The sequence below is a fragment of the Asterias amurensis genome, chromosome 11 (genome assembly GCF_032118995.1).
Source record: "Asterias amurensis chromosome 11, ASM3211899v1".
Lineage (NCBI taxonomy): Eukaryota > Metazoa > Echinodermata > Asteroidea > Forcipulatida > Asteriidae > Asterias > Asterias amurensis.
This window is the reverse complement of record NC_092658.1, coordinates 10,049,771-10,076,441: the sequence shown is the minus strand read 5'-3', so window position 1 is coordinate 10,076,441 and position 26,671 is coordinate 10,049,771. Positions and strand designations below refer to the sequence as shown.

The following is a 26,671-nucleotide window of genomic DNA, read 5'->3' as shown; positions in this document are numbered from 1 at the left end:
ATGAAACTTGCATGGTTGGAATTAGGTTGAGTGGCCTACAGATTACATCCCATGAAACTTGCATGGTTGGAATTAGGTTGAGTGGCCTACAAATTACATCCCATGAAACTTGCATGGTTGGAATTAGGTTGAGTGGCCTACAGATTACATCCCATGAAACTTGCATGGTTGGAATTTAGGTTGAGTGGTACGCTCTGGTCCAATAAAACGTTTGCATTTCAACATTACAGAAAAGTTCTGGCCAATCACAAATCCTTGGGTGTTATTGATGTCCTACTTTTCCAACAATACAATAGACCAGCACTACTGCGTTGAGTTCTGACCTATCACAGCGATGAATTGCAGCGCTTGTAAGCAAGATGAAGATTACTAACTAGCTTAATAGTAACTGTTGCTAAGCTCACAAACACCTAATGATTATATAGAGCAATACAAAAAATGAAAATGGCAAAACAGCGCTGTACTGTATTAACCAATCAGAGGCTGCCAAGTAACTGGTGATTAGAGTTTGACGAATCAGAGCTTCACACCGCTCCAGGCAGGAGACGTTCCCAGCATATTTCTTCTCACATAATAGGATCACAAAACCAGTATTTCCACTCAGTAACTTGGCTGCACAGACGAGTTTGCATCCACTGCATCTTTGATGCCAACTACTAGGGTGCAAGAACTTGGGTAGTTTCAATTTTTTCTGAAGAGTATTTAAAACATCAACAATTCTGTTTAATTTCTGCTTTGAAAGAGTTGCTTCATGCATATGTTTTTTTCTCGTTTTTTTCAAGCAATCCACTTTGCAAAAAAGTGGATGAGAAATTTGGCGTTTACAACATTTAAATTCCAACATGAGCATTGGCTACACAGTGTGGAATTTGTACTAGATGAAACCCTCAAGTGCATTTGAAGATCATCTACATCAGGTACATCTTCAAAGTTTGAACTTGACAACTTTAAGATGATTCAACGGGTCTTGACGATCTGTGTTATACAGCTGAATGTTATTTTTATACTGGCATTGATAAATTTTATATCGGTGAAGAGCTTTGGAATTGACAGAGGGAACTGTGGTTCACTGAAAAAACAATTGTTTAGTGCAGAAAACAGAGTTCTTAAGAATTCTGGGTACAAGACTAAAACCACACTTAATTATGTCATCTGTGGACGAGATTGCAGCATGGATGAGGACTGTAAGTCTTTCAACTTCTATGAATGTAAGAAACTCTGTGAGCTGAATAATGCAACAAGAGCTGAGCATCCTCAAGACTTTCTTGAAGATCAAGGGAGTGTATACTTTGATACAGATGAGGACACACCCATCTACTCAGTGGCTGATAACTCTCTCACTCTCTTCAAAAGTTGTAAAGAACTTTTGGTTGAGCCAACAACTCACCCCTCATCCACTGAGCCAACAACTAAACTATCATCCACCAAGCCAACAACTCGACCCCCATCAACTGAGACCACAACTCAAGCCTCAACCACTGAGACAACAACCCCCTTCGTTTCAACTCCAAAGCCCCTGCCAAAACTCAGAGACTGTGAGGAATTTCGCACTGCTGGTTATGGCGAGAGTAACGTATACACAATCTACCCGAGTGGACCCAGTGCACCTGGTATGAAGGTGTACTGTGACATGAAGACTGACGGTGGAGGATGGATTGTATTTCAGAAGCGAATTGATGGCACTCTAGACTTTTATAAAAACTGGACTGAATACCAGACTGGCTTCGGTGACCCATCAAGAGAGTTCTGGCTTGGCAATGATAACTTAGTCACACTGACTTCATTAGGTTATAATAATCTACGGGTAGATGCTGAATCATGGGCAGGTTCTAATGGATATGCAAAGTATAGTGGAGTAAACATTACTGGTAGTAGGTATAAATTCAGTTACAGTAATTTTGTGAGTGGCCCAGCAGACTCTATGGGTGATAGCAATGGGAAAGATTTCACAACAACAGGTAGAGACAATGATGAGTATGGTGGGAATTGTGCAGACACAGCTCATGGAGCCTGGTGGTTCAAAGACTGCAAAGTGAAGTCTCACTTAAATGGTGAATATGGGCAGAGCTACCCTACCAGAAGAGGCATCAGGTGGAATGAATGGATAAAGGATACACCCATCAAATCATGCAGTATGAAACTACGTTAACCACTGTGGTGAGTAGCCTACATCCTTTACTTAAAGGATTTGGGTACTTTTTGTAACACAAAACACAACGTCCACAGATTTACAATAAACACCGTTTGATGAAGATGATGAAGATAATGATGGTAGAAAGCTTCCCTGAAAATATTTGTTGCTGAGGTGCTGTAGTTTTTGAGAAATGAGTAAAACAATGTGATGAAAATACGTTTTTACATGCTAAAATAATTTTTGTCTCATGATCACTGAGAAGAAAATTATTTTCATGACATTGTTTCACTCATTTCTCAAAAACTACAGCACTTCAGCATATAATATTTTCAGGGAAGCTTTCTACTAGCATTATCTTCAAACTGTGTAAGTTTAGTGTAACTCTGTGGACATTGTCTTTTTTGTCCTACAAAAAGTACATAGACCCTTTAGAGAAACATTATAGAATTGTTTTTTTGCTAACAAAGCAGTTGCTGGCAGTGTAAGCAGCCATATGTATCCACCATACACATAGGCTTACAAACCTGTAGAAGTTTGAGATCGATCAGCCATCTGGGTCACAAGAAAATAGTAAAAAAGTGGTTAGACATTTTGCATGACATCAATTTTTTTTAATGAATAAAACGCTCACTGAGCGATAAACTCCAAACGGGAAATTAGTTTTATTTATTTCTCATCAAATATGACATTTCAGACAGAAATATTTCAAGAGATTTTTGTCTACTATCATCATCATTCGACTGTGTAAGTTTTATGTAAATCTGTGATCTTAGACGAGTTTTATTCTTACCAATTCTGTAATGTTCCTTTAATTAAGAACTTTCTCAAAGATAAACGAACGAAATTGCTTCAAAATATGATGAGAGAGCTTTCTTGGTTTGCCTAAACCACAATCTGATTGTCAAACCAGAGGTTATGGTGGTTTATCTTGCATCATTGTTGATAACAAATTTCTCAAAACACCAGCATGTGATTATTCTGAATTTTGTGGTAGTGTATGCCTCTTTTTTTCTTTTCTCTTTGTAAAAATTGCCTTAAATGCTAATGTGATCTAACAAATACTACAGTTTATTTATTGTCAGGATTGCTTGAACGTTTGGGACTATTTAAGAATAAAGTCTAACAGACAAACCTATTTGCAATTGCTGCTCACTTCAGCCAGCATGCTTAAGGAGCAGTTTGAAATGGACACACTTGATTTACCCAAAATTGTATACAGATAAAAGTACCACTTTCTAATGTTGGGTACAAAGTCATTTTTTCTTTCTCTGGCCACAGACATCTGTTTGCCCCCCTTCATTGCTCATTGCATTTATGTGATTCAAAATGTTGACCGAAATTGAAAATGTTACAACAGCTATGTATACCAGTCTTATATAGCGGATATCTACCCATAAGGCACTTGAACCAAGAGGTGCATTTAAGACAGATTTTTGAAATGTTTGGAAAAGAAAGACCCAATTAAGTACCAACTAAATTTATAGAGTTGACAAGGTGATGTGGCACATTCAGCAGAAACTGCCAGAAACACTGGGGAAACCTCTTCTCAGGTGGTTTGTGTATCTGGGTTCTTTCACACAATGCAGGGGACTAAATGTATACCTTTATGCCCATCCAAAAACAACAAAAGTAATATAGTTAAGATGAATTCTATTGGTTGAGTTATCTAGTGGCTGATATCATAATCCTGAGATAGCAATGAAGTATGAAACAAAAAAAGTGCTTGCAAAAAACAAAAAACAAAAGGTATTGGGGTATGTATTGGAGTGCGTTTTGGTGGCGTTTTGGTTTCGGTCGAGTTGCCCATTGGTTAAGCACTGGTCAATGATCGAAACAGTTTATGGTTACAACTGCCAGAACGCACCCCTGGAGACCCCCAGTGCATCCCCTAAAAAGAAACACCAATTTTTGGGGGTGCATTTTAGGGCCCTTCAACACAATTGGGATGTTAAAGGAACACGTTGCCTTGGATCGGTCGAGTTGGTCCTTGAAAAGCGTCCTGTAACAGTTTTTTATAAAATCGGTATGGTAAGAAAGATGTTGTAGAAGTAGAATACAATGATCTACACAAATATCCCTCGAAATTGCGTGGTTTTCTTTTTACCTCGTCCAGTAACCCGGTCGGCCATTTATGGGAGTCAAAATTTTGACTCCCATAAATAGCCGACCATGTTAGTTCGCGACGTATAATGAAAACCGTGCAATTTTGAGTGATACATGTGTGGATAATTATATTCTACTTTGTAAACATCTTTCTAACCATATGCATTTCATAACAAACGGTTTCAAACGCTTTTTATAGACCAACTCGTCCGATCCAAGGCAACGTGTTCCTTTAACAGTGAACAAAAAACCATGCTCTGGAGATACTCAAGATAAAATAGGACAATATGGCCAACACAAATTAAGAAATAGTCATCAGCCAAATAGTATGATAAAAGTATCAAAAATGTTTGTTGCCCTTAAATATTTATTTTGATATTTATTTTCTGGTATCTATTTTTTGCTTTCATGCTTCAAATTCAAAATAGTGGCTGATCTTGTTGCCAAAAGAGGTCAAAAGTGCAGGAAAAAATTATATTTATCAAGCAAAGATTCTAAGCAATGCATAAATTATATTATTAGATAAATATTTGTAATCCTTGAAAGTTCATCTACATGTATGTCACTCACCAAATGTTCTGGTGCAGCTACTATAAGGCCCCTTACCATAGAGTTATATACAAGAACTAGAGGGCGCACTGGCCTATATACGCGTCCCGGCATGCGCGCAGGCGGCCATTTTCTAAGTTGACAAAACAGCCATCTCACAGCGTGTGTTTGTGCGGCCATTTTGTAAGTTGAACAAACAGCATCGCGTGAGCGTTCAATAAAAAAACTCTAACGTGTATTTCATAATAATAATAATAAACATTTATATAGCGCCAAATCCATTAAAAATGCTCCCAGGCGCTTTACAACAACAACAATTTTAACCACAAAAACAAAACAAATTAAAAGGTCCAAAATTAAAATCCATAAAGTATGATCATAAAACAATAAAGATACATTTCATATTCAACGCGCATGCAGAATGGCGCGCTTGTCCTCTTGCGGTCCCGTGGCGTTTGTGCAAGCAGCATCACCAGTGCGCCCTCTAGTTCTTATATATAACTCTATGCCCCTTACCCAACGGAGGGTGCTTGTCAGCAGTGGTAACTCACATGTCAGTAACTCTTTCAGTGCCCACTTTTTGCTTGCATTTTGAACCTAAAATGTCCAGCTTTTTTTGGTTTTCAAAATTCTGTATAACAAACAAGCAAATAAGTCTTTCTAACCAAATAAAAATATATCTTGCTATTTTGTGTTGCCTTGGTACATCCCAAAGTCTATAGTATTTTTTTAGTGATAATGCGATAACATTATATTATGGGTTGTACATGAATGATTGATGACACTTTTTAAGTACATACAAAAGGTTGTATGTACAATAATGGCGCTTTCAGAAAATATAGTAGATTGTACATGTACGACCCTGGCACTGAAAGAGTTAGTAAAAATCCAGCCAAAATATTTCCATAATCCTTATTCGGTATAGAATTTCTGTGGTCTCAGACCAAAGGTATATCAATATGGTAATTGAAAATGGGAAAGAAATAAGCAAGCAACAATGGCTTTGCATTTGGCATATTTTTGGAATTCTTGCGATTTACAACACTGCAATTTTTGGGCTGCAACCTTTTCAAAAAACCACACCCAAAATAATGATAAGACTTTAAATGCAAAAGATCTATTGGAAACACCAAGAAAAAGTGACAAAGGGAACATGTCAGACATGCTTGGTAGTTGTGTCAGATGTTCAGGCTAGTATTTAACCAACTTGTAAATAAATAAAATGTTGTTTTTTGCACATAATTAATGTCTATAATGCATTCCATGATCAATGACGTTGAATAAACCGAGAGATAGGAATCAAGTTTATTTTGTAGCGTTTCCTTTAATTCCAGAATCTGGTGTAAAACCTTGTTTGTTTGGGTTTGGTTTTTTTTTTGGGGGGGGGGGGGGTAGGCCTGTTTGTCTCAAAATAATATACTTTACAATACTTTAAACAAATATATAAAAACCAGGTCTGCTGTTTTCCAATCATGTAAAAAAAAAATGAAAAGTTTACTAATAACGTAATTAGGCTTATTTCCATGGAAATTAAACAAATTATCTCAAACACAGGTTGTCATGTAAGCTTGGGTGTGATCACTAAGTACATGGCAGTTAACGAGTGTATGGCTTCTGACGGGCAGCCCCGCACAAAGATTACGAAATAGGGACACCGCCAACATAGGGCTAGATAGCTCAGTTCAGAGAGCGCCGGCACGTTATGTTGGAGGTCATAGGTTCAAATCCCACTCCAGTCAATTTTTGTTTGTCAACCCTAAATGCTTAACTCAATGTTTTCAATGTATGCTCTCACTGTCCACAGAAGAATAACTGTGATGGGATGCCTCATGTGCCTGTAATGCAAATATCAATGAATTGTACTAGTGAGGAAAAGAATATGTCCTGTTGTCTAAATAGTCAAAAAGGCATTCATGCAGATTCATAACACACAACCCCCCCCCCCCCCCACACCCCCCAAGAAAATAGCAAGCTAAATTTGGGAACTCTTTCTTCACATTACATTTCTCCACTGAGGCTATAAATAATAGTCCCGAAAAGTACAAAGAACTACATGTACTTGCATCTGTGCAGGTGAGATGATGCCACAAACAAGATTATAACTGTAAACACAGATCTTACAAACACAATGGTTTCATTGGATAGACATTACAAGCAATGGCACATTTTAAACATACTGGGAATTGTCTGCCCACTCAAATCAGGGACTTTATCAAAAGGGATCCGGGGAAAACGACATACTGGGGACTTTGCTTTGTGTACAATACCAATGGGGACATCGCTGGAAAAAAACAAGACTGAACATTGGACAAACAAAGGGGTGTCTTTCTTTCACACCAGCTTTATGGCATGCGAAAGATTAAGTGGGTTAGGTCGATATGTGTTGCTATTTAGACCTCTTAAAGTCCGAGATCAGATGTGGTGGTTAGATTAAATCTAATGAAGTCAGTTTGGCAAAAGTTTGCTAAGTAACAGCTTCAATGTTGCTGCTCATACAACTTAAATTTTGTGAGAATTTAAATCTCTATTGTCACTTGCTTTACTCACATTCAGGACAGGTCGATATCTTGTGTTATTCACACCTCTTAATTTCCGACGCCAGATGATGGAGTTAGATGGGAACTTCCATTGATTATACGGAAAAATTTGCTAAGTAACAGCTTCAATGTTGCTGCTCATACAACTTTGATTGTGTGAGAATTTAAACCTTGGTTATCGACTTGCTTTAGACACATTAAGGACAGGTCGATTTCTGTCTTTATCTGTTTGACGGCAGATGTTGGGGGTTAGATTGAATATTCCATTGATTATATGGAAAAGTTTACTAACATCTTCAAAGTTGCTGCTTACACAAATTTAAATTTGGTAAGAATTTAAACTTCGGTGGTCGTCTTGCTTTACTCACATTAAGGAAAGGTCATAACTGTTGTTATTCACGCCGCTTAAAGCCCGACATCAGACTTACATTGACCATTTTGGAAACTTTGCTTCGATGTTGCTGCTCATACAATTTTAAATTTTGTGAGAATTTAAACCTCAGTAGTTGTCTTGCTTTATACACATTTTACCACCTGTTGAGAAAAAGTGCCGCTCTGTTTTTGAAACAAAAAGTAGTAAGCTTACCTCAGCCCATCCTTGACACCAGCAGTTGCATTGATATATGTTGACTGATGACAGCTTGCGTGTTGACGCCTCCACTCTCTCATGCAGTGAGGCCTGCACTCGCTCCACAAACTCTTTATTCGTCTCTGCCGGTAGGCGTGGCTCAGCACTCACAGGAGACCCAGCTCGACCACCAGCACTCCCTGGACTCGTGGCACCTGACTTGGATTTGTGGCTGTCACCGCTAGTCCGTCCAGATTTTGAGGGGGGCGGGCTGCTTGATTGAGATCCGCGGGTCTCAGAGGAAGTTTTCTCGGGAGTGGCTGGGGCGTTAAAGTCAAATGATTTGCGTTTGTCGGTTGGATGGGGGGACGATGTTGGGGAGGTTGTCCCTCGGCTATTAAAACAAATAATAAAAAACAGATCAACTATTTGAAGGAGCAGATGACAAGGTGGTGAGTGTTATTTCAGAATCTGTAAAACAAAAATCAAGCTTGTTTCATTTTGTTTTCTTAGATTGATAAAAAGCTCCATCACAGTTTGAGCAATCTTTTTGAGAAGAAAACATATCTGACTGCATGCTCTTTATAAAAACCAGTTTTAAAGGTTGCTCAACAGTATGAAGACTTCATATTAAAACACATCGCCTTACTTTTACAAAGTGAGCTGGTAGAAAGAAAAGAAAAGATGGTTGTTTTACTCTTGATACTACTGAGTTTCTTTAAATATAGCAGCACATTAGATTGTGAAGCTAACAAGCACGTCCATGCATCAAAGGTACAACAAACATCGCCACTGAACATCACTTATCTGCTGTGTGCCATTGTCAATACTATAACAACAGTGAACATTAAGTAATTGAATAATGCCTGCAGCAATTTTGCAACAGGTTTTTGCTAACAAAAGCTAATTTTAATGATTGCAGGGGTGAGAGTCATTACAAAGAAAAAAGTCTGAAACTTGGTTACAAATTCAAACGTATGTTGAAATGATGGCATTTCTACCTTTTGGCAACCCCGGGAGTTATAGATTACAATGAGCTTTTGGGAATATCAACCAAAGCACTAGAGAAGTAGACCAAATCTTTATTTGTAGAAAAAATATTGTCTGATTGTCTAACCTATAAATGTTTCGGTCACTGGTCAGTGATCAACCAATGGCAAGTTCAGCTGAAACAGTTATTGGTTACGATAGCGAATGCGCACCCCTGTAGTTAGAAGCAAACACCAAATCAAATAGACCTTTATCATGGTGCAGCCATCTTGACATTTCCCCATTGATATCAATGTAACCGTTCCAAGGCTGAAAGAACAAAATAGTCTGGTTCCTATTTGCATTATGATTATTAGCATTCATTATTGTTATTCGATACAAGGAACGTGACCAAGATGGAAGCAGCATGATAAAGTCTATAGTGCTGGCAATTTACCTTAAAGACTTCTCCCCAGAATCATTCCTCTTGTCGTGCTGCTTCCCAGACTTTGATCGCTGCCTTTTCAGAAACCCCTTGGACGGCACTGGCAGCTCTACAGAAGGCTCATCAACAGCCTTGCCAGAATCCCCTGTCCTTAAGGTGGTAGAGCTCAAAGTGCTCGGCTTCACATCCTCTCCAGTCTCTACCTGGATGAGGGAGGAACACTTCTCGCAGAGTCCATTCTTCTGTCTCCTGGAACTCCCACCACTCGTTGTTATGGTGATAATCTTGTTGCCTAGCAACCAAGATTGGGATTGGCCACCAGAAAGTAAAAACTCCGCCACGGGAGATCTGCCAAAAAAGTCATAATTATTATTGAAACCTTTTATATGTTGAGTTCTCATGAGACATTAAAATGGTAAGTACAAAAGTAAATACATTTTTGATAAATATGAGTATCGGACGAAATTATAATAATAAAAACATGTTATTCACTACTTTTATGACAAGTATAGCCACCAACTGGAACAAAAATGTCATGAGACTTAGGAGCTTTTCTTCATTTGTGCATGAAATACTTGGAAAACTGTTTGAATGTTTAACTGAGAACAAGAGCCGACCTTAAAAATGTGCTTGGGTAAATGGCTTTTATAGACTTTTCAGGCAATTTTATTTTAAAATATTTTTTCCAAGGTCAAAAAAAGGGTAAAGTCGAAAGGAAGAATATCATATTAACGATTGCTTCGATGATAATATTTAAAAATTTACAAAACAAATTTTCCGTCATACCAACATAATCACTGTGGTTATTTTTAGTTACAATTAAACCAAACAAAACACCGAGTATGAACCAGTAAATAAGCGGTCGATAAATTACGCAATTAACTACATGTACGTGAAAGGTTAATTGCTTGAAACAGTGAGGAATGGCTGGATGAGCTAGAAGACTGTTCCAATTTTTTGGAACCACTCTGGAGCGCCTGGGTTCCAGACGTCGGTCTTGTAATGAGCCGAGCCAATGTAAATTTTATGTTAATTTCACCTATTAAAACCAAAACTTTATTTGGCTCGACCTAGAGTCACTCCTAATCTATTTGCTTCGGCTCAACTCTGGCACGCCTGTATGAGACTGGTCTTATCAGTGGGCCAAAGTAATTATATAACATAATCCATACCTCTTTGGCACTGTGGTGCAGTTAGAATACGTGTATCTGGCCATCATGTCCAGACATCCCTCAGTGAGTATTGAGTGTAACTCACTGAGTATCTCGTTACTCGCTCGCTCAGACGTTGCCGACGACTCCTGGCCTTGCTTATCACTGGATTTTTTCTGCTCGTTCTTTTTGGGCATCCTATAGGAATAAAAAAAATTAAAAATTAGAGGAATTCGTTTTTAGAAACTCCTTAAAAAATACTTTCATGAAGATGTGACTATATTTGGCAAGCTCCCTGTACACACAGGGAGAATAAAGGTTGTAATTCTGATTGTATATACAGGGACCAGACTGTTTCTCATTCAAGCTTTTATTCATATAAAAAACCTTAAAGACAGTGGACACTATTGGTAATTGTCAAAGGCCAGTCTTCTCACTTGGTGTATCTCAACATATGCATAAAATAACAAACCTGTGAAAATTTTAACTCAATTGGTCGCCGAAGTTGCGAGATAACTATGAAAGAAAAAAACACCCTTGTCACACGAAGGTGTGTGCTTTCAGATGCTTGATTCACCAAGTAAGGTTTTATGCTAATAATTATTTTGAGTAATTCCCAATAGTGTCCACTGCCTTTACGTCGTAACCGAATTGGCTGCAACAGCTTCGGCTACTACTGATGCTAAGGGATTTGCGAAGAAAATCCTTTACTTCAACACATGACGAGACTTTAAATGGACACATTGCCTTTGGATTAGATCTTTTGGGCTATAAAAGTGTATAGCTAGAAAGATGCTTTAATAGTAGAATAAGTTTTCAAACAAAAGTATCCCTCAAAAACAAACACGTTCCGCCATTTTGTCAAACCAAATTTTTTACTCCACAAACTTATGTTTCATGTTGTTTCGCAAAGTAAATGAAAAAGCAATTTCAAGTGTTTTTTGGTGAATCATTATATTCTACTTTAAAACATCTTTCCAACATTTTCATTTCATAATATATGCTTTTTTATAACCCAGGGCGGGAAACCCATAGGCAATGTGTCCCTCACCAAAGAGTTTTTAGCAGAAAAAAAAACTGCACTGATATATCCCCAAAATAGCGCTCTTTCTTAAATTTTTGAAATTAAATAATGAAGTGTAACTAGCCGTTAATATTTAGTAGACTAATGCCCAGTTCATACTTCCTGCGAATGCGAATGCGAAGCGAATGTTGGCGTCACAAAATTGCAACAAAAAATTTGCAGCAGTTGAACTCTGCTCGCCTCACTTGTGAATATCGCTGCGAAAGGAGGGTTGTGACGTCAAATTCACATCAAATTCGCTTCGCATTCTCATAGAGTATGAACCGGGCTTTACTTATAATTTTACATGGAATTTACAAGCTACTAATCCCAACTTACAGACTTGTTTTCTCTGTTAAACTGCTACTTCTCCTTAGCTTGACACGCCCAGGGCTATCCAATGACATCCTTGGAGCACTTGCTCGCAGACCCTGGAAGAAAGTTTGAGCAATGACTCCTTAAAATTCTTACAATTGTCAAGTTTACAGATCCAACATTTTCTTCACTGTCACTTCTCAGCTGACCAGAGTTCTCCTCAGGATTTCCAAAAACTGATGGGCATTCTGGACTCAAATTTTTTAGGTTTGGTCTAGACATTATGAATTGAAACAATGAAACAAGGTCCATGAAATTTTTTTGCTACTTGGTGTTTACCTTTGGTTTTAAAAGTTCAACTGTGAAAATCTGGAAATCCGAAGATCTTTATTTTCTTCATGCAGGCTGCACTTACAGCCTTTATCAGCATGTAATCCATATACAGTTTTTGAGGCATTGCATGGCGAGGTATCAATATATATTCGGGTTGCAGTATCACCATGTGTTTATCTACTTTGCTGTGTAGATTTTGATGCAATTCACATGTATCAACCTGATACGCTAGCTTGCGCATGGGGAAAACCCCTTTTGACCTTGTATCTCAAAGCCTATGTGGGTAAGAAAACACTAGCCTCTCAAAGACCAACCAAACTGGCTCAAATTTCATGGCTCTGCTTATTGTGCAAGCAATTTCTAGCTGTGTAAGCAAAGAATAACTATTAACGTGGTATGCACACGCACAAGTGAAAATTCCCTGCTAACCTGTGAAATACGGAAGTGTGGAAATACCTGCTTCGTAAGCACAAATGTTTTACTTACGGTAAGCAGGGCCATAAAATTCAACCCCGATCAGTGTATCTTTCATACTACAACTACTAAAATATCCATACTCGGGAGTGGATGATGTACACAGCCTTTTACAATAGATCTCTGTGTAATAGTCAACATTTCCGCTTACCCTTGTGATGCAGTTGACAAATTCTCGACGGAAGGGGAGACGACATTTGATGAACCACATCGCGATGACATGATGCGCCAAGGAAACCACATACAGCGAAAACCTAATTGTTTCAGAACGGGGAAGGACTTGCATTAGAATTATTTTGATTCTTTGTTTTACAAAACACAAACTTGGTATTTTGGGAAAGAGAAAGAGTTTTCATAATTTCCACAACACTGGTGTATGTAACTTTTGTAGCACAAAAACACAATGTCCACAGATTTACACTTAACTTACAAAGTTTGAAGATAATGATAAAAGAAAGCTTCCCTGAAAATACTACGTGCTGAGGTGCTGTAATTTTGGGGAAATGAGTAAAACAATGTCATAAAAAAAAGCTTTCGTCTCATGAGCTCAAAATTATTTTAAGCATTTACAAACGTATTTTCATTATATTGTTTTACTCATTTCTCAAAAACTACAGCACCTCAGTAAGTAATGTTTGAAGGGAAGGTTTCCACTATCATTATCTCCAAACCCTGTAAGTTTAATGTAAATCTATGGACATTTTGAAAAGGTACCCAAATCCTTTAACCCCCAACCTCCCCCGATGGACAGATTAAAGGGTGGTTCAACCATTCAGACATAAGCACAAGCACACAAGAGATTATTACATTTCATGATCCTACCCCCAAAAAACAGTTAACAAAATGTTCTCTTCTCCCTCTTCAACTGAGCTTAGAGCCTATTGTGGATGTATGTAGACCACTGGTCATTATTAGGTACAGAACTTCAAATACAGACAAAGGCTTAAAGAGGAAAAAACATACAATACCAAATTCTGCATTTGCAATCAACACTAACAACAACATTCAGTATAAGAATTTCCTCCCAATTCTCCTCTTAGTATCATACATTTGTGTAAAACTCTTTTGTTCTTTAAAAGAAGACAACAAAATAGAAACAAATTACAACATTACGCAAAATAAACACACACCCACAACAGGTTAAAAATAAACAAAAAACATGAAAAACTACAGAGATTACTTACATGTAAAGGCACTGGACACTATTGATAATTACTCAAAATAATTGTTAGCATAAAAACCTACTTGGTAGCGAGCAATGTAGAGCTGTTGATAGTATAAAACATTGTGAGAAACAGCTCCCTCTGAAGAAGCGTAGTTTTTGAGAAAGAAGTAATTTCTCACTAAAATATTTGAATTGAATTTGAGACCTCAGCTGAGGTCTAGAATTCAAGTATCTGAAAGCACACAACTTGTGCGACAAGGGAATTTTTTCTTTCATTATTATCTCGCAACTTCGACGACCAATTGAGTTCAAATTTTCACAGGTTTGATATTTTATTATGCATATGTTGAGATACACCAAGTGAGAAGACTGGGCTTTGAAAATTACCAAAGGTGTTTAGTGTCTTTAAGAAACTATGTGAAATTTTCCCAAACTAGTCAGGTTTCTGCAGTAATGGATCTTGATAACTGCGACGGTGCAAGCTCCAACTACAAAAGTCAAGACATGTGGTTATTAAACATTTTGTTCCCAGACTAAACTGAAAATTAGAATGTTTGACCCCAACTCACTTGAATGGATTTGTGTAGTGCAGAGCTACAGCGAAGATACTCATGTACTGATTCTCAACAAAGCTGGTATAGAGGTGAGGGAACCAGATCAAACCTGAACATGAAACAATGAAAAAAACAAAACATCTTCATTATACCCCGTTCACACAGCTCTGCAACATTAAAAAGACCATGCCATTCACCCCAATCTCAAAAAGTTATCAAGTCTGTTTGCAATAGCCAATTTAATTTTCTCAAATAATATTTGACACACATCATTCACCATCAAAACATTTTGAATTAAGCCCCCTCAGACTTTACCCCCCACCCCTCACCCCTCCTACCCCTTTCTACTTACTTGATAGGAACTCCAATACCGGTATTGCCATCGTTGGAGTGGCAGTCATCTTAGACATTTCCAGAATGACAGAGGGCAGTATTTTAATCATGGTATCCTGCATCTCCATAACGCAGAGGGTCAATCCATCCACGCACTGCTGAGCACACTTCAGCTTCAAACCCGCCTCTAGACATTTAATTAGGTCAACCTGAAAGCAGCGACAAATAAAATATGGTTTGCATACAATATCGTTTTAATAGTTGTTAGTTCTTTAATTTGACTTCAATTAAACTGCAATTTTTTTTTTCCTCGGTTTGATGCATTCCTTAACTTTTTGTTATATCTCACAAGACTGTTTATTTCGTCACTGCTTTGATGAATCAAAAAAAAAAAAAAAAAAAAAGGATATAATTTTAAATCGGAATTAAGAATAATATTTGGTTCTTGCTCCTACACCAATGTGCATTTAAGGGAAGGTATACATTAAGTAATCACTCTTAAAATTAATGGCAATAACAACTTATGGTTAGAAGCCTACAGCAACTTTCGATAGTATAAAGCATTTTGAGAAACATTTCACAATGAAGTAATGTGGTTATGTAAAAAGATATCCGTTTTGTTTTGTCCAAAATTTGAATCTGAAAGGAGTTACTGTCAGAAACGATACTCAGATTGTGTATTCCTAATGGGGATTATTTTCCCGCATGGACACATTCACTCTTGATTTTTTAGGCGATATCTAAAAATGAGACTACCTTTTGAAATGAAACTTTCACCTAAAAACAACTTAGCGGTTCGAAAAAACCAAAGGTAAACTTTGCCTTTTAAAACAAACTTTACACTTATGCTTCTAGATTGGAGGACAACAAAATAAATTAAACAAAAATACTTTGAGAATTTAGTCCTTACTTGTTTCCGGCCGTCCAACTGGTTATGGTACGGGACCAACGCTGTGAGAATGCGATAAACACCGGCATAGAAATCCGCTCGGTTGAAAGATGGGGGTGTATGGTGCAACCTACGGATGTGACTCCGATCATCAACCTGTCAAGATGATAAGAATCATAATTCCCTTAAAGGCAGTGGACACTATTGGTAATTACTAAAAAATAATTATTACCATAAAACCTTTCTTGATTACGAGTAATGGGGGAAGTTGACAGTATAAAACATTGTGAAAAACAGCTCCCTCTGAAGTGACCTAGTCTTCGAGAAAGAAGTAATTTTCCACAAATTTGATTTTGAGACCTCAGATTTAGAATTTGAGGTCTCGAAATCAAGCATCTGAAAGCACACAACTTTGTGTAACCATGGTGCGACAAGGGTGTTTTTTTCTTTCATTGTTATCTCGCAACTTCAACTTCGATTGAGCTCAAATTTTCACAGGTTTGTTATTTTAGGCGTATGTTGAGATACACCAACTGTGAAGACTAGTCTTTGACAATTACCAATAGTGTCCAGTGTCTTTAAATAACATAAATACAACTACAGACACTCAGTTTGTGTTTTATATCTAGATGTTTTGCAGAACCCTTGCACGATGCACAGCGCAAAGCGCACACACATGCGCCTATCCCGTCCTCCATTATGGGAGTCAAAAATGTGCACAAACAATATGCACAAAAGATTTGACTCCCAAAAAGATGGAAATGGTAGACGCGCATTGTTCAGAGGTGTGTTCCATGCTGGGTTGTATAATGCAAAACGCTCCCAGGTACCCTGAGGTCACAAGCACGTTTTTATGCACAAAGAACAGCTTTTGTCCAATTACCTGCCCCCTAGACATACTTCAAATAGCATTGAGCAACACTTTTGCTTTGTTGTTGCAATAAAGTGGCTATACAAAATGGAGCTCCCACAAATATACAAAAAATGAGCGATAACATCACAGGGTTTTTTGCCAATCTTTCATTGGTTTAATTTTTTTATTTTGATTAAAATCTGTTTCATTTCTATGTGAACTAAATTTCTTTCTAGATTGAACACATTTGAAATTAATTTAAGCAAAGCTCTCTTGTTACCATTTTCATTCAAGCTGGTCGTTAAACAACAGACAAATATCTACATCAAGCACACGTACTGAATAAACAGAGCTCAACACACATCTGTGTATGGGTTTTAAAAAAAAAGTCATATTCTTTATCCCCCTGTGTTCTTACCATTGAGCAGAGAGTTGCACAGAGTCGATCAAGGTTTGCATTGGAAGCCAGTACAAGAGGACGATTCTGCATGGCTTTAGCAAGACACTCAGACACCATGGTCAACACTCGCCAATCTGTCTCCTAAACAGAGATTCACAACAACAATTAAAAGGTAACTGTTGTAGGTTTCTAAAAGTCAAGATGTAAGATTCTGCATGGTTTTAGCAAGACACTCCGACACCATGGTCAACACACGCCTATCCGTCTCCTGAACAGAGATTCACAACACAAACAAAAATATTAACTAACAGAGAGGTTTGCAGTAACAATAATGTGATTATCTTTATAAAAAGATAACTGTTGTAGGTTCCTAAAAGGCTACTTGGAGGATAATTTATAAATGATGAAAAGCAACTGGTTCTGGGAGTGGTTCATTAGAGTTTGAAAATTTCATCATTTTCTCTCATATTCATTAGTCATTTTCACATAAAGAACAGAAATGAAAAGTGCATAACTTTTAAGTTTATAATAACTTCACATTAGATAATATCTTTAGACAAAACAATTTGGGAATACTTATGGCGGGAGTTTCTTCTTCGACTTTCCAGTATGAAGCAAGTTGAGGCAGGCACCTACCAAAATAAGCTTTGTTTCACCCGAATCAAGAGCGACGCCAGGTTCTGGAAAACTTGCCTTGTAAAATCCCTTTCCAGGGGGTTGGATTCCAGACCTTTGTCTGGCAGAAGAGCCAAAAGAGGCAAAGGAGCAAATATACATGTACATCTGCTCTGAAGCATTGGATGTATAAAAATGCCCACAATTTTATTAATAACAAACTATTAATAACAAACAAGTCTGCTGCCACCACTGGTTTAGAGGTCTTGTACTCACGTATTTCAAACAGATGGTTATCACTTTGAACGCATCTGCAAATGGGATGGAGGTCGTCTTGCAGAAACGCTCCGAGAGGGGCGGAGACGCACAAACAGAGGGCGGGGACGCCTTGCCTGTTATGTCCATCTCCATTCTGTCAGCAACAACAAAAAACGATATAAAAAAAATAGATTGGTGTTTCATGGCCGTGAGATCCATTGGACTCAAGTTCTGATGGCTGAATCATCGGCGGAGTGTGGGTTCGATTCCTGGTCATGACACTTGTGTCTTTGAACAAGACACTTAACCACAAATGCTTCTCTTAAAGGGACACGTTGCCCTGGATCGGACGAGTTGGTCTATAAAAAGCCGTTTGTAACCGTTTGTTACAAAATGCATATGGTTGGAAAGATGTTTTAAAAGTAGAATACAATGATCCACACACATTTGCCTCGAAATTGCGTGGTTTTCCTTTTACTTTGCGAACTAACACGGTCGGCCATTTATGGGAGTCAAAAATTTGACTCCCATAAATGGCCGACTGTGTTAGTCGACGAGGTAAAAGGAAAACCGTGCAATTTGGAGGCATGTTTGTGTGGATCATTGTATACTACTTTTACAACATCTTTCTACCCAAATGCATTTTATAACAAACGGTTAAAAACGCTTTTAAAAAACCAACTCGACCGATCCAGGGCAACGTGTTCCTTTAACCTGGGTGTAAAACTAGGAAAATGCAAGGGCTGAGATAGTATTGTGCTGTTTCCACAGAAGTTGAGAAAGTTTTAACTCTTTCAGTGCCAAGGTCATACATATACAATCTCTTTCATGTACTTAAAAATTGTCCTTAATGCATAATACTCATAATATACACGTTAACAGCAACAGGGCAATATCACTCTAGGAATACTATTTACCTTGGGATGTACAAAGGCAACACAAATCAGCAAGATACACTTTGTTTGGTGAGAAAGACTTATTTATTTTGTCTAATGCAAAAACCGAACAGAATTTTTTTTTAAAACTAAAAAAGATGGGCATTTTAGGTTCAAAACACACAAAAATGGGCACTGAAAGAGTTAAGAATTGCTACTACACACAATTCACACAGTAACAGAAAAACAAAATTTTCCTCATCTTTAATTTTGGCCATGGGTCACATAAATGAACTTTAAAATTTTTCAAAATCCAAATAGGACTGTTTGGAGTAAAAGGATTGGGTACGGATACTCACTTGCGATCACACAGAACATAAGGGCTGTATTTAATGACGCCATCTTTGTCTGGTAGTCCGATGTGAAACGCACAGTCAGATCGAAGCTGTAAAAGATACTCAAACACCTGGAAAAAAAGTAGAGACAATACCACAACCATTAGAAACCCCAACTTACAAAACCGTCTCAGATTTTCATATTAGTCATATAGAATTGATAACATTTTCTTTGATGTAAGTTTGAGTGCTGGTCAGTGATAAGATTGTAGGACTTGCAAACACAAGGTTGTAGGTTCGAATCCTACCAAGCTAGCAGCTGATTTCACAATAACTAGTAATGTTGTCTAGTTACTGAACCACAATGTTTTAGTTTGTGCAAGTCAAAATCATAGACGTTAAACCAATATTTGTATGAGAGAGATTGGCTGTTGCAAGCTTGGTGCTAATATCCCCTTGTGGGCGTTTGCCAAGTTCCCTTCACAAAATCTTGTCCAAACTTTTAGGCCATGGTGGTTTACAGAAAGTTGTGATCACCTAAGCATATGCGGGTAATGTAGCAATGGGACTCTTTGGTTAAGGGGGGGGGGGGGGCAGAGGAGTTGAATTGTCTGAAACTTTGCACAGATACAAATATAAGTACCAACTTCTAATACTTTTTGGCTTTCTCTGTCTAATGTTTTTCTTCTTCTTGCTGTGCCTAAATTTCCCTCGCCATTCTGCCCAAATTTGGGAGGGCAGTCCTTATAAAACGACAATAAGAGTGAAATACTTCTCACCATACTCCTGATCCTCCTGGCCGTTTCTGATTGGTAGCTGTGTTGATACTGCGCTTGCATGTGATTGGTTAGCAGTTCAAATGCCAACACGCAGTGATTGGATGGCAGCCGATACAATTTTGACTGCAGAGAAACACATAAAATATTGTAAAAAGGATGTGTTATAGCACAGCGGTCAAGAACGCTGGACTCAAGCTCAGTGTTTTTGATCAGCAGAGTATGGGTACGAATCCCTGTCTTGACACTTGTGTCCTAATGCAGGGCATTAAAACATTATCGCTTTGTCCTTTGGATATGGCATAAAGCTGTTGGTCCTGTTTTTTGAAATGCAAGTTAAAGAATTCAGTACATATCGTTAAGAGAAGGAATTCCCCAAGTGTTATGGCTGTCTGCAGATTGCACCACAGCACCTTATAAACATAACATGGTGCTATACAAATAAGTCAGTCTTACATTTCAAACTTAACTCTGCATACTTTCTGCTTAGGCAATTTGTTTCTGCTATAATAAGCATGAAAACTAGCTTACTGTTAAGCAGCGCTCTGTAATCGGCCTGAGTACTCACCCTGAACAGTTCCATGAGGCCCTGCACGGCAGCCTTGATATCAACGAGGTCCTCCTCGCTCTGGATGACCCTCTGATGGGCTGGGTCTGCTTCTTCCATTGGGATGCCGAGACTCGCTATGGTATGCATCGGCTTCATCAATACCTGTTAGTACGATTCAATAGAGCGTGTAAGGGCCATGTCACACCAGGCACAGCACCGTATTTTTGACCTTCATGCGTTAAAGACACTGGACACTATTGGAAATTGTCAAAGACCAGTCTTCTCACTTGGTGTATTTCAAAATATGTATAAAACGACAAACCTGTGAAAAAATTAAGCTCAATTGGTCGTCGAAGTTGCGAAATAATAATGACACAAAAACACCCTTTTCAGACAAAGTTGTGTGATCTCAAAATCTAATTCTGAGGTCTCAAAATCAAATTCAAGGAAAATTACTTCTTTCTCGAAAACTATGTTACTTCAGAGGAGCCGTTTCTTACAATGTTTTATACTATAAACAGCTCCCCATTACTCGTTACCAAGTAAGGTTTTATGCTAATAATTATTTTGAGTAATTACCAATAGTGTCCAGTACCTTTAAAGCAATGTACATGGAACCAAAGTGGTCCCAAAATACTTGAATACGCACAAGACTTTGTAGAGCTGTTCATGCAGTAAACCACCTTCAGTGTGTTGTCATGAGTGGGTAGTGAACAAAAATACATAATTATCCTTCTTGAAAAAACAACCAGCGGAACATATAGTTTGCCATTTTATCGTGTCAAACATTTGATTCTACAAAATAGTGAACAGTGTCATGAACACAAAAAAAGAAGAAAAAAAATCAAGGAATATTTATGTAAAGCATTATTTACTACTCTTCAAATATCTTCCAAAACATATTCATTTCAAAACAAATTCATTTTATAGCCAAAAAGCACCCAATCCGATAGCAAAATGCCTCAAGAGCAAGAGGTGATGGGGGTCGCTACCTTCTGAATGATATCCAGTATGTCTAGACAACGATGGGTCTGGCAAACTTGGGCGACGTCCACAAGCAGCTGGACTGCAGTGTACCTCACGATGGGGTCAATATCCTCCGAGATGTGGCTGAGCTGAGGTAAGACCACCATCTCAATCAGATCATCCTGTAGACAAGAAGGGAAATACACAAACGCTACTTCATATGCAAGGGGGTCTATGTATTTTGGGCAAAAATGACGTCATTAGTGCAGAGTGCTTTTCACAATTTAAAGCTATTTGGTACTATGCCATCCCTCAAGAAGGGACCCTGTTGCCCCCTTACCAATTATCGACAGCTCTAGGCTCGATTTTTTACAAAAATCTGCACAAGGGCTAGAATTCCACAATAAGCAGTGCCAGGAAATTATACTAAGAGAAATCAGCTATATTTGAGCTGTTGAATGTTAAATATGAAATGGTATCAGTAGTCATTTAAAAAAAAAAAAATTCAAATGCATCTTTCTCAAAACATAAAATTGTGGCTGAAGTGTAAGCCTCCCCAAACCCATCCTCACACAAGCAAACATTCAATCAGAACAATTCTGTAAATTGTTCATTATTGTTGGATAAACTGTTATTATCTAAAATTTCATATGTGCAGGTCAATGAAACAGAAGTGGGGATTGGGACTCGGGATGGAATTTGACCTTTGAACTTTGACCCACCTCATAGAGATGACTCGTTGAGCTGATTACCGATGACAGGACCCGGAGAGCCGCTTCTCTAATTGCCGTCCGATCCTCATTCCTGAAGTAACGATCCATAAGGAGTTGTAGATTCTGGATCCAGTCTACTTTGGTTGGATGGATGGACTGGGCTCGGAATGCCACAAGGGTCAACACGGAACTCTCCTGGTATAGCACACAATAAGACAAAAAATGGGTAGATATTTAATCCTGCGATAGATTCATTTCAGGGAAAGTATACATTTGGTTTTGGGAACCCTTTGATTGTAGATGTATACAATAAAACTTACCTGTGATTAATCAGGAGCGGTTATGTGCATGCAGGAAGGATATACACCATCTCAGTCTCAGATTCAAATTTGGGGGCATAAATTGATATATTTTTCTATAATCACATTACTTCAAGTTGAAATGATTCACAAAATGCTTTATACTATCAAAGCTATTGTACAAACCAAGTAAGTTTGTATTGCCATTGATTTCAAGAATAATTACCAAAAGCATATCTTCCCTTTAAGAATAAAAAGATACGTTTAGGTTGTGTCCGATTAAAGCGCCATTGGCTACGGCGATGGGCCTTGGTTGCAGGGACAAAGATTAGGCCTTTTCAGCATTCAGTCATAGCCGCTGCCAAAGTTTCACTTTAGACAAGACCTTTGACAGCAAAACTGACTGACTGAACATAAACTGTGCACTTTACCGGCCTGATGTTAGCAAACTCCTCTACAATGCCAAAGAGTCTGGTTGCAGACCCACTGAATGCCTTGGTTTCGTGTAGCATCTCTGTTGTTGTCACCAGATCATGCAGGTCATTGGGCAGCAACTCATGCGTGGAATAAATCTGGAGGAATAACGATCAGAAATCTCTTCACCTAACGCCTCTTGCAATGACCCTATACCAAGATTTTGTTCACATACACTTGTCAATTCTAACTAATAGAACCCTACATGAAACAAAAAATACTGATTTTGATTAAACATGAAAATTCACAGGAAAGTTAATAAGATTTTTCTATAACATGAACTTTTACAATCTTTGATTTACCATGAAATTTCACATTACTTATAATAACATGCAGATTCAAATTATTGAGACCCCTCCTGCACTTAAAACCCTTCCCCTCCTCCAAAAATAAAGATTTTTTCTTTAAATTGCTATACTTTTAACAGTGGCTTCAGACTTTTTCAGATTTAATTCTTTTATTTATTCTGCTTAATTATCATCCAATTTGGCCCGAGGGCCAAGAAATGTGATGAAAATAATGTAGAAATAATAAAATGAAAACAAAAACCACAAAAACATGACGCAAGTTTCAGAATTAATGAAAAGAAACCTACGTTGATTTTTCTAAACAGCTCCTCGATGATGTCCAGCACAATGTCCCAAGTTACTGGCTGAATATCTTTGCCGTACTTCTTAACAAGTCGCTGTAAGGACAGGGTCACTTCATATGCTACGAGTGGGTGCTTACAAGATAGAGCCTGCGATGGAGAAGTTCAGGGGAAGATTGGGAGTTTTTAAAAGAATCAAAAGTACATACATTCTAGGACATTCTGAATGAGTTTTGTGATACCGGCATTTAAATTCAGTAAAGGAGGCTTAAAAGTCCAATTCATTTTTTGATGTAGTAATTTTCAGATAGATGAAGTCCAAGTGGGGAAAAAATAACGCCACAAAGAAAAAGTGGTGAAAAACTTGAGACTTCACATGCCTGGTTTTAGTGTGTCGTAGTTTGATTTTTTGAATTACCTTTAGGAATGATGGCAGCACTGAAGTGAAGTTGTGTTTGAGAGATTGTACTCTCATGGATCCCCAACGAGCCATCCCGACATAGAACACTGCACCCCTCAGCAGGATGATGTCGCCTTTGTTTTGCCTGTAAGGGGGCGGACATCAACAAATAATATCAACTGAAGTGTTGTGGTCAAATGAATAAGAGCACTGCACTCGATCAGCAGAGTGAGGGTTCGAATCCCCAGTCGTGACACTTGTAACCATTCCTTCGTCCTTCGGATGGGACGTGAAGCCGTTGGTCCCATGTGTTGTGTAACACATGTTAAAGAACCCAGTGCACTCATCGAAAAGTGAAGAGGTTCGCCCCAGTGTTCCAGGGGTGGATTTTACAAAGAGTTAGGTTAGGGCTAGTCCTAGGAGAAATAAAAAACGTATGGCTAGTCCTAAGTTAGGACGAGTAACTCGTCCTAACTAGAGATAAGACTAGTCTTAACTCTTTGTGAAATCGACCCCTGGTCTAATCGGCACCTATTGTACCACAGCACCTTGCTAGAAAGGAGAAGGGGTCGATTTCACAAAGAGTTAGGACTAGTCTTATCTCGAGTTAGGACCAGTTATTCGTCCTAACTTAGGACTATCCATGCAATTTGTATATCTCCTAGGACTAGTCCTAAGTTAGGACTGGTCCTAACTCTTTGTGAAATCGACCCCTGGTCTCATACTTCAAAACGTAGGCCCACATACCTTGCAGGAAAAAATACTGAGCACTTTAATACGCCCTTAGGGGTCAATATAGCACTCTGTAAGAACCTGGTATTATTCAATTCAATTCAATTTTTATTGGTCCTACCATGTAGGAAATTCATTTTGAATACATGCAATACAGACAAAATTAATAAAGCACAATCATAAATAAACTACTGGAAATACATAATATTAATTAATCAGAAAACTACATAATAAACCACAATGGAATCATACTGCAAACAACATCTAAGCAGAAAGTAAACAAAGTAGTTAAACACTGAGGTTGAGTAGACGGACAGAGTACAGTATGAAGGAGATGAGATACCTGTTTGTTTTGCATCGAAGTGACTGTCTTAACTTGATGAAGAATTTGTTCAATGGATGGTTAGTGTTACATTCGACTGCCTCTGCTTTAGATCGAACCTTATCTTTGCAAGTTTCATCAAGAAAATTAGATCGATGTCTATCCCTAGGATTTTTGATGCTTGTTTCACAACCCGTTTCATTTTACCAGTATCTTGTTTTCTTGCTCCATTGTACCAAACCACACAATCATGAGTAATAGCACTTTCAATAACAGATGAGTAAAACAGAATCATAATTTCCTTGTCTACTTCTACATGAAAATATTATTTACACATTATTATTATTATAAAAACATTAAGAATCATGTCCCGCTGTGGGGGGACCATAAACTTACCCACTCTCCATAATACTGCACATTGTGTAGATTGCACTATGGCCAAGATGGGTCCCCAGCAGATTACGCATCAACTGAAAAAAGAAAGAAGAAAAAAACACGAAGGAAAATATCAACAGCTAGAAATTCTACCGTCTAGTACTTGGCCAAATTCTGGTACTCGCATGGTGTGACAGACTAGACACTAGAAGGAACTCTGTAGAAAAAAGATGGGTATGGGGTAACTGGGCGAGGGTGTGGGTGGGGTAGTAATTCTACCTTCCAGCTTGCTTGGGCAAATTCTGGTACTACCAACGGTGTGACAGAATGCAGTAAATAGGTTATAGAGAAAATTCTAGGAGGAGATGGGTAGAGGGCGACTGGGCTCTGGTGATAGGGGTGCGACAGAATGTAGTAACTAGGTTATAGAGAGAACTGTAGGAAGAAGAGATGGGTAGGGGGCGACTGGGTGAGGGTGGGGTTTGGTTGTGACAGAATGCAGTAACTAGGCTGTGGGGCAAATTTTGGAAAGAACAGATAGGTACTTTGGGGCGGAGGTAGGGTAGGGACTCTACCTTCCAGCTTGCTTGGGCAAATTCTGGTACTCCAACGGTGCGACACAGTGCAGTGACTAGGTTATAGAGAGAACTCTAGGAAGAAAAGATGATGGGTAGGGGATGACTGGGCAGGGGTCTGGGTGGGGTTTGGACTCTACCTTCCAGCTTGCTTGGGCAAATTCTGGTACTCCGACAGTGCGACACAGTGCAGTGACTAGGTTATAGAGAGACTCAGTGGGGATACAGCTGTAGCAGACAACAGCTTCCAGGACCTTCAAGGATTGCTCGATGTCATACTCCCGACCAGTGCGGCTACAAACTGTGCAAGTATGCCTGCAAAGAAAATGATTCCCAAAAAAAAAACATCAGCTAAGTAATTATCAGAAAACAAAGCATATAGTCCTAGTCAGCATGTTAGCCTTAATGTGCTTACAGGGGCATATAATTTTTCAAATGCTTACCATCATCTCAATCCACAAAAAAAAACTAAAAAACTAAACCAAAGAAAACAAAACTGGCTTACAGCAGGCATTCTTTTTCTGCCCGTAACAACTTCAGAGCTGAACTATTCACGAATATAACAGATTTATGTTTAATACCTAATGTCCGATAAATGAATGCTGCCACGGAATGCTAATCCATTGAGCTTAGAAGCTTCTAACAGGTAAGATTTGAACTCTGGAGCTCTGAAACTATTTCACCTCAAAATTAAAAGGTACCCTCATATCTAGGACATCACAGTAGTATGTATACAAAAGTGAACCGCCTCTGAGGCTAAGCAATTCACCTACCGTACTACGCATTATGATAATATCAAACATACAACAGTTAAAAGTGATCTTACTTGACTAATCCTGAGACAATGTGGTCGTCCAGGTAACAGGAGTTAAACTTGAACAAATTGATGAGTAGGCCAAGAAACTCTGCAGTCCTGAATTTAAATTAAAAAACAACACATCTCCATTAAAAACTACATTTTGTTTGATTTGTGTTTTTCAAC

General features: G+C 38.3%; 2 protein-coding genes across 3 annotated transcripts in view; one reads left to right on the top strand and one right to left on the bottom strand.

The window, feature by feature from the left end:
- The window catches only part of LOC139943763 (tuberin-like), an 84,723-nt gene that overhangs the window by 53,227 nt on the left and 4,825 nt on the right, over positions 1-26,671 (bottom strand). For both annotated transcript variants that reach the window (XM_071940552.1, XM_071940553.1), the window contains exons 7-27: positions 26,516-26,602; positions 25,830-26,004; positions 25,136-25,209; positions 23,704-23,830; positions 23,292-23,435; positions 22,654-22,794; positions 21,933-22,118; positions 21,237-21,392; positions 20,263-20,406; positions 19,698-19,820; positions 18,943-19,049; positions 17,727-17,862; positions 16,854-16,976; positions 15,604-15,738; positions 14,713-14,902; positions 14,376-14,469; positions 12,793-12,895; positions 11,859-11,950; positions 10,478-10,654; positions 9,318-9,653; positions 7,910-8,285 (exon numbers count right to left, since the gene is read on the bottom strand). In XM_071940552.1, the coding sequence (XP_071796653.1) occupies positions 7,910-8,285; positions 9,318-9,653; positions 10,478-10,654; positions 11,859-11,950; positions 12,793-12,895; positions 14,376-14,469; positions 14,713-14,902; positions 15,604-15,738; positions 16,854-16,976; positions 17,727-17,862; positions 18,943-19,049; positions 19,698-19,820; positions 20,263-20,406; positions 21,237-21,392; positions 21,933-22,118; positions 22,654-22,794; positions 23,292-23,435; positions 23,704-23,830; positions 25,136-25,209; positions 25,830-26,004; positions 26,516-26,602 (3,226 nt within the window). The remainder of the gene's footprint in view (positions 1-7,909; positions 8,286-9,317; positions 9,654-10,477; positions 10,655-11,858; positions 11,951-12,792; positions 12,896-14,375; positions 14,470-14,712; positions 14,903-15,603; positions 15,739-16,853; positions 16,977-17,726; positions 17,863-18,942; positions 19,050-19,697; positions 19,821-20,262; positions 20,407-21,236; positions 21,393-21,932; positions 22,119-22,653; positions 22,795-23,291; positions 23,436-23,703; positions 23,831-25,135; positions 25,210-25,829; positions 26,005-26,515; positions 26,603-26,671) is intronic.
- LOC139944077 (microfibril-associated glycoprotein 4-like) lies at positions 879-2,149 on the top strand. Its single transcript, XM_071941031.1, has 3 exons — positions 879-917; positions 1,037-1,321; positions 1,457-2,149. Exons 1-3 carry the CDS (start codon positions 879-881, stop codon positions 2,147-2,149), a joined length of 1,017 nt encoding a protein of 338 aa, XP_071797132.1.

What these genes read in the sequence shown, in the direction of transcription:
- LOC139944077 (XM_071941031.1), top strand. Translation starts at nt 879, where the DNA reads ATGAAACCCTCAAGTGCATTTGAAGATCATCTACATCAG. An exon ending in TTGAAGATCATCTACATCAG is followed by an intron (nt 918 to 1,036) that starts GTACATCTTCAA and finishes ATATCGGTGAAG; the next exon opens with AGCTTTGGAATTGACAGAGG. An exon ending in AGGACACACCCATCTACTCA is followed by an intron (nt 1,322 to 1,456) that starts GTGGCTGATAAC and finishes CCATCAACTGAG; the next exon opens with ACCACAACTCAAGCCTCAAC.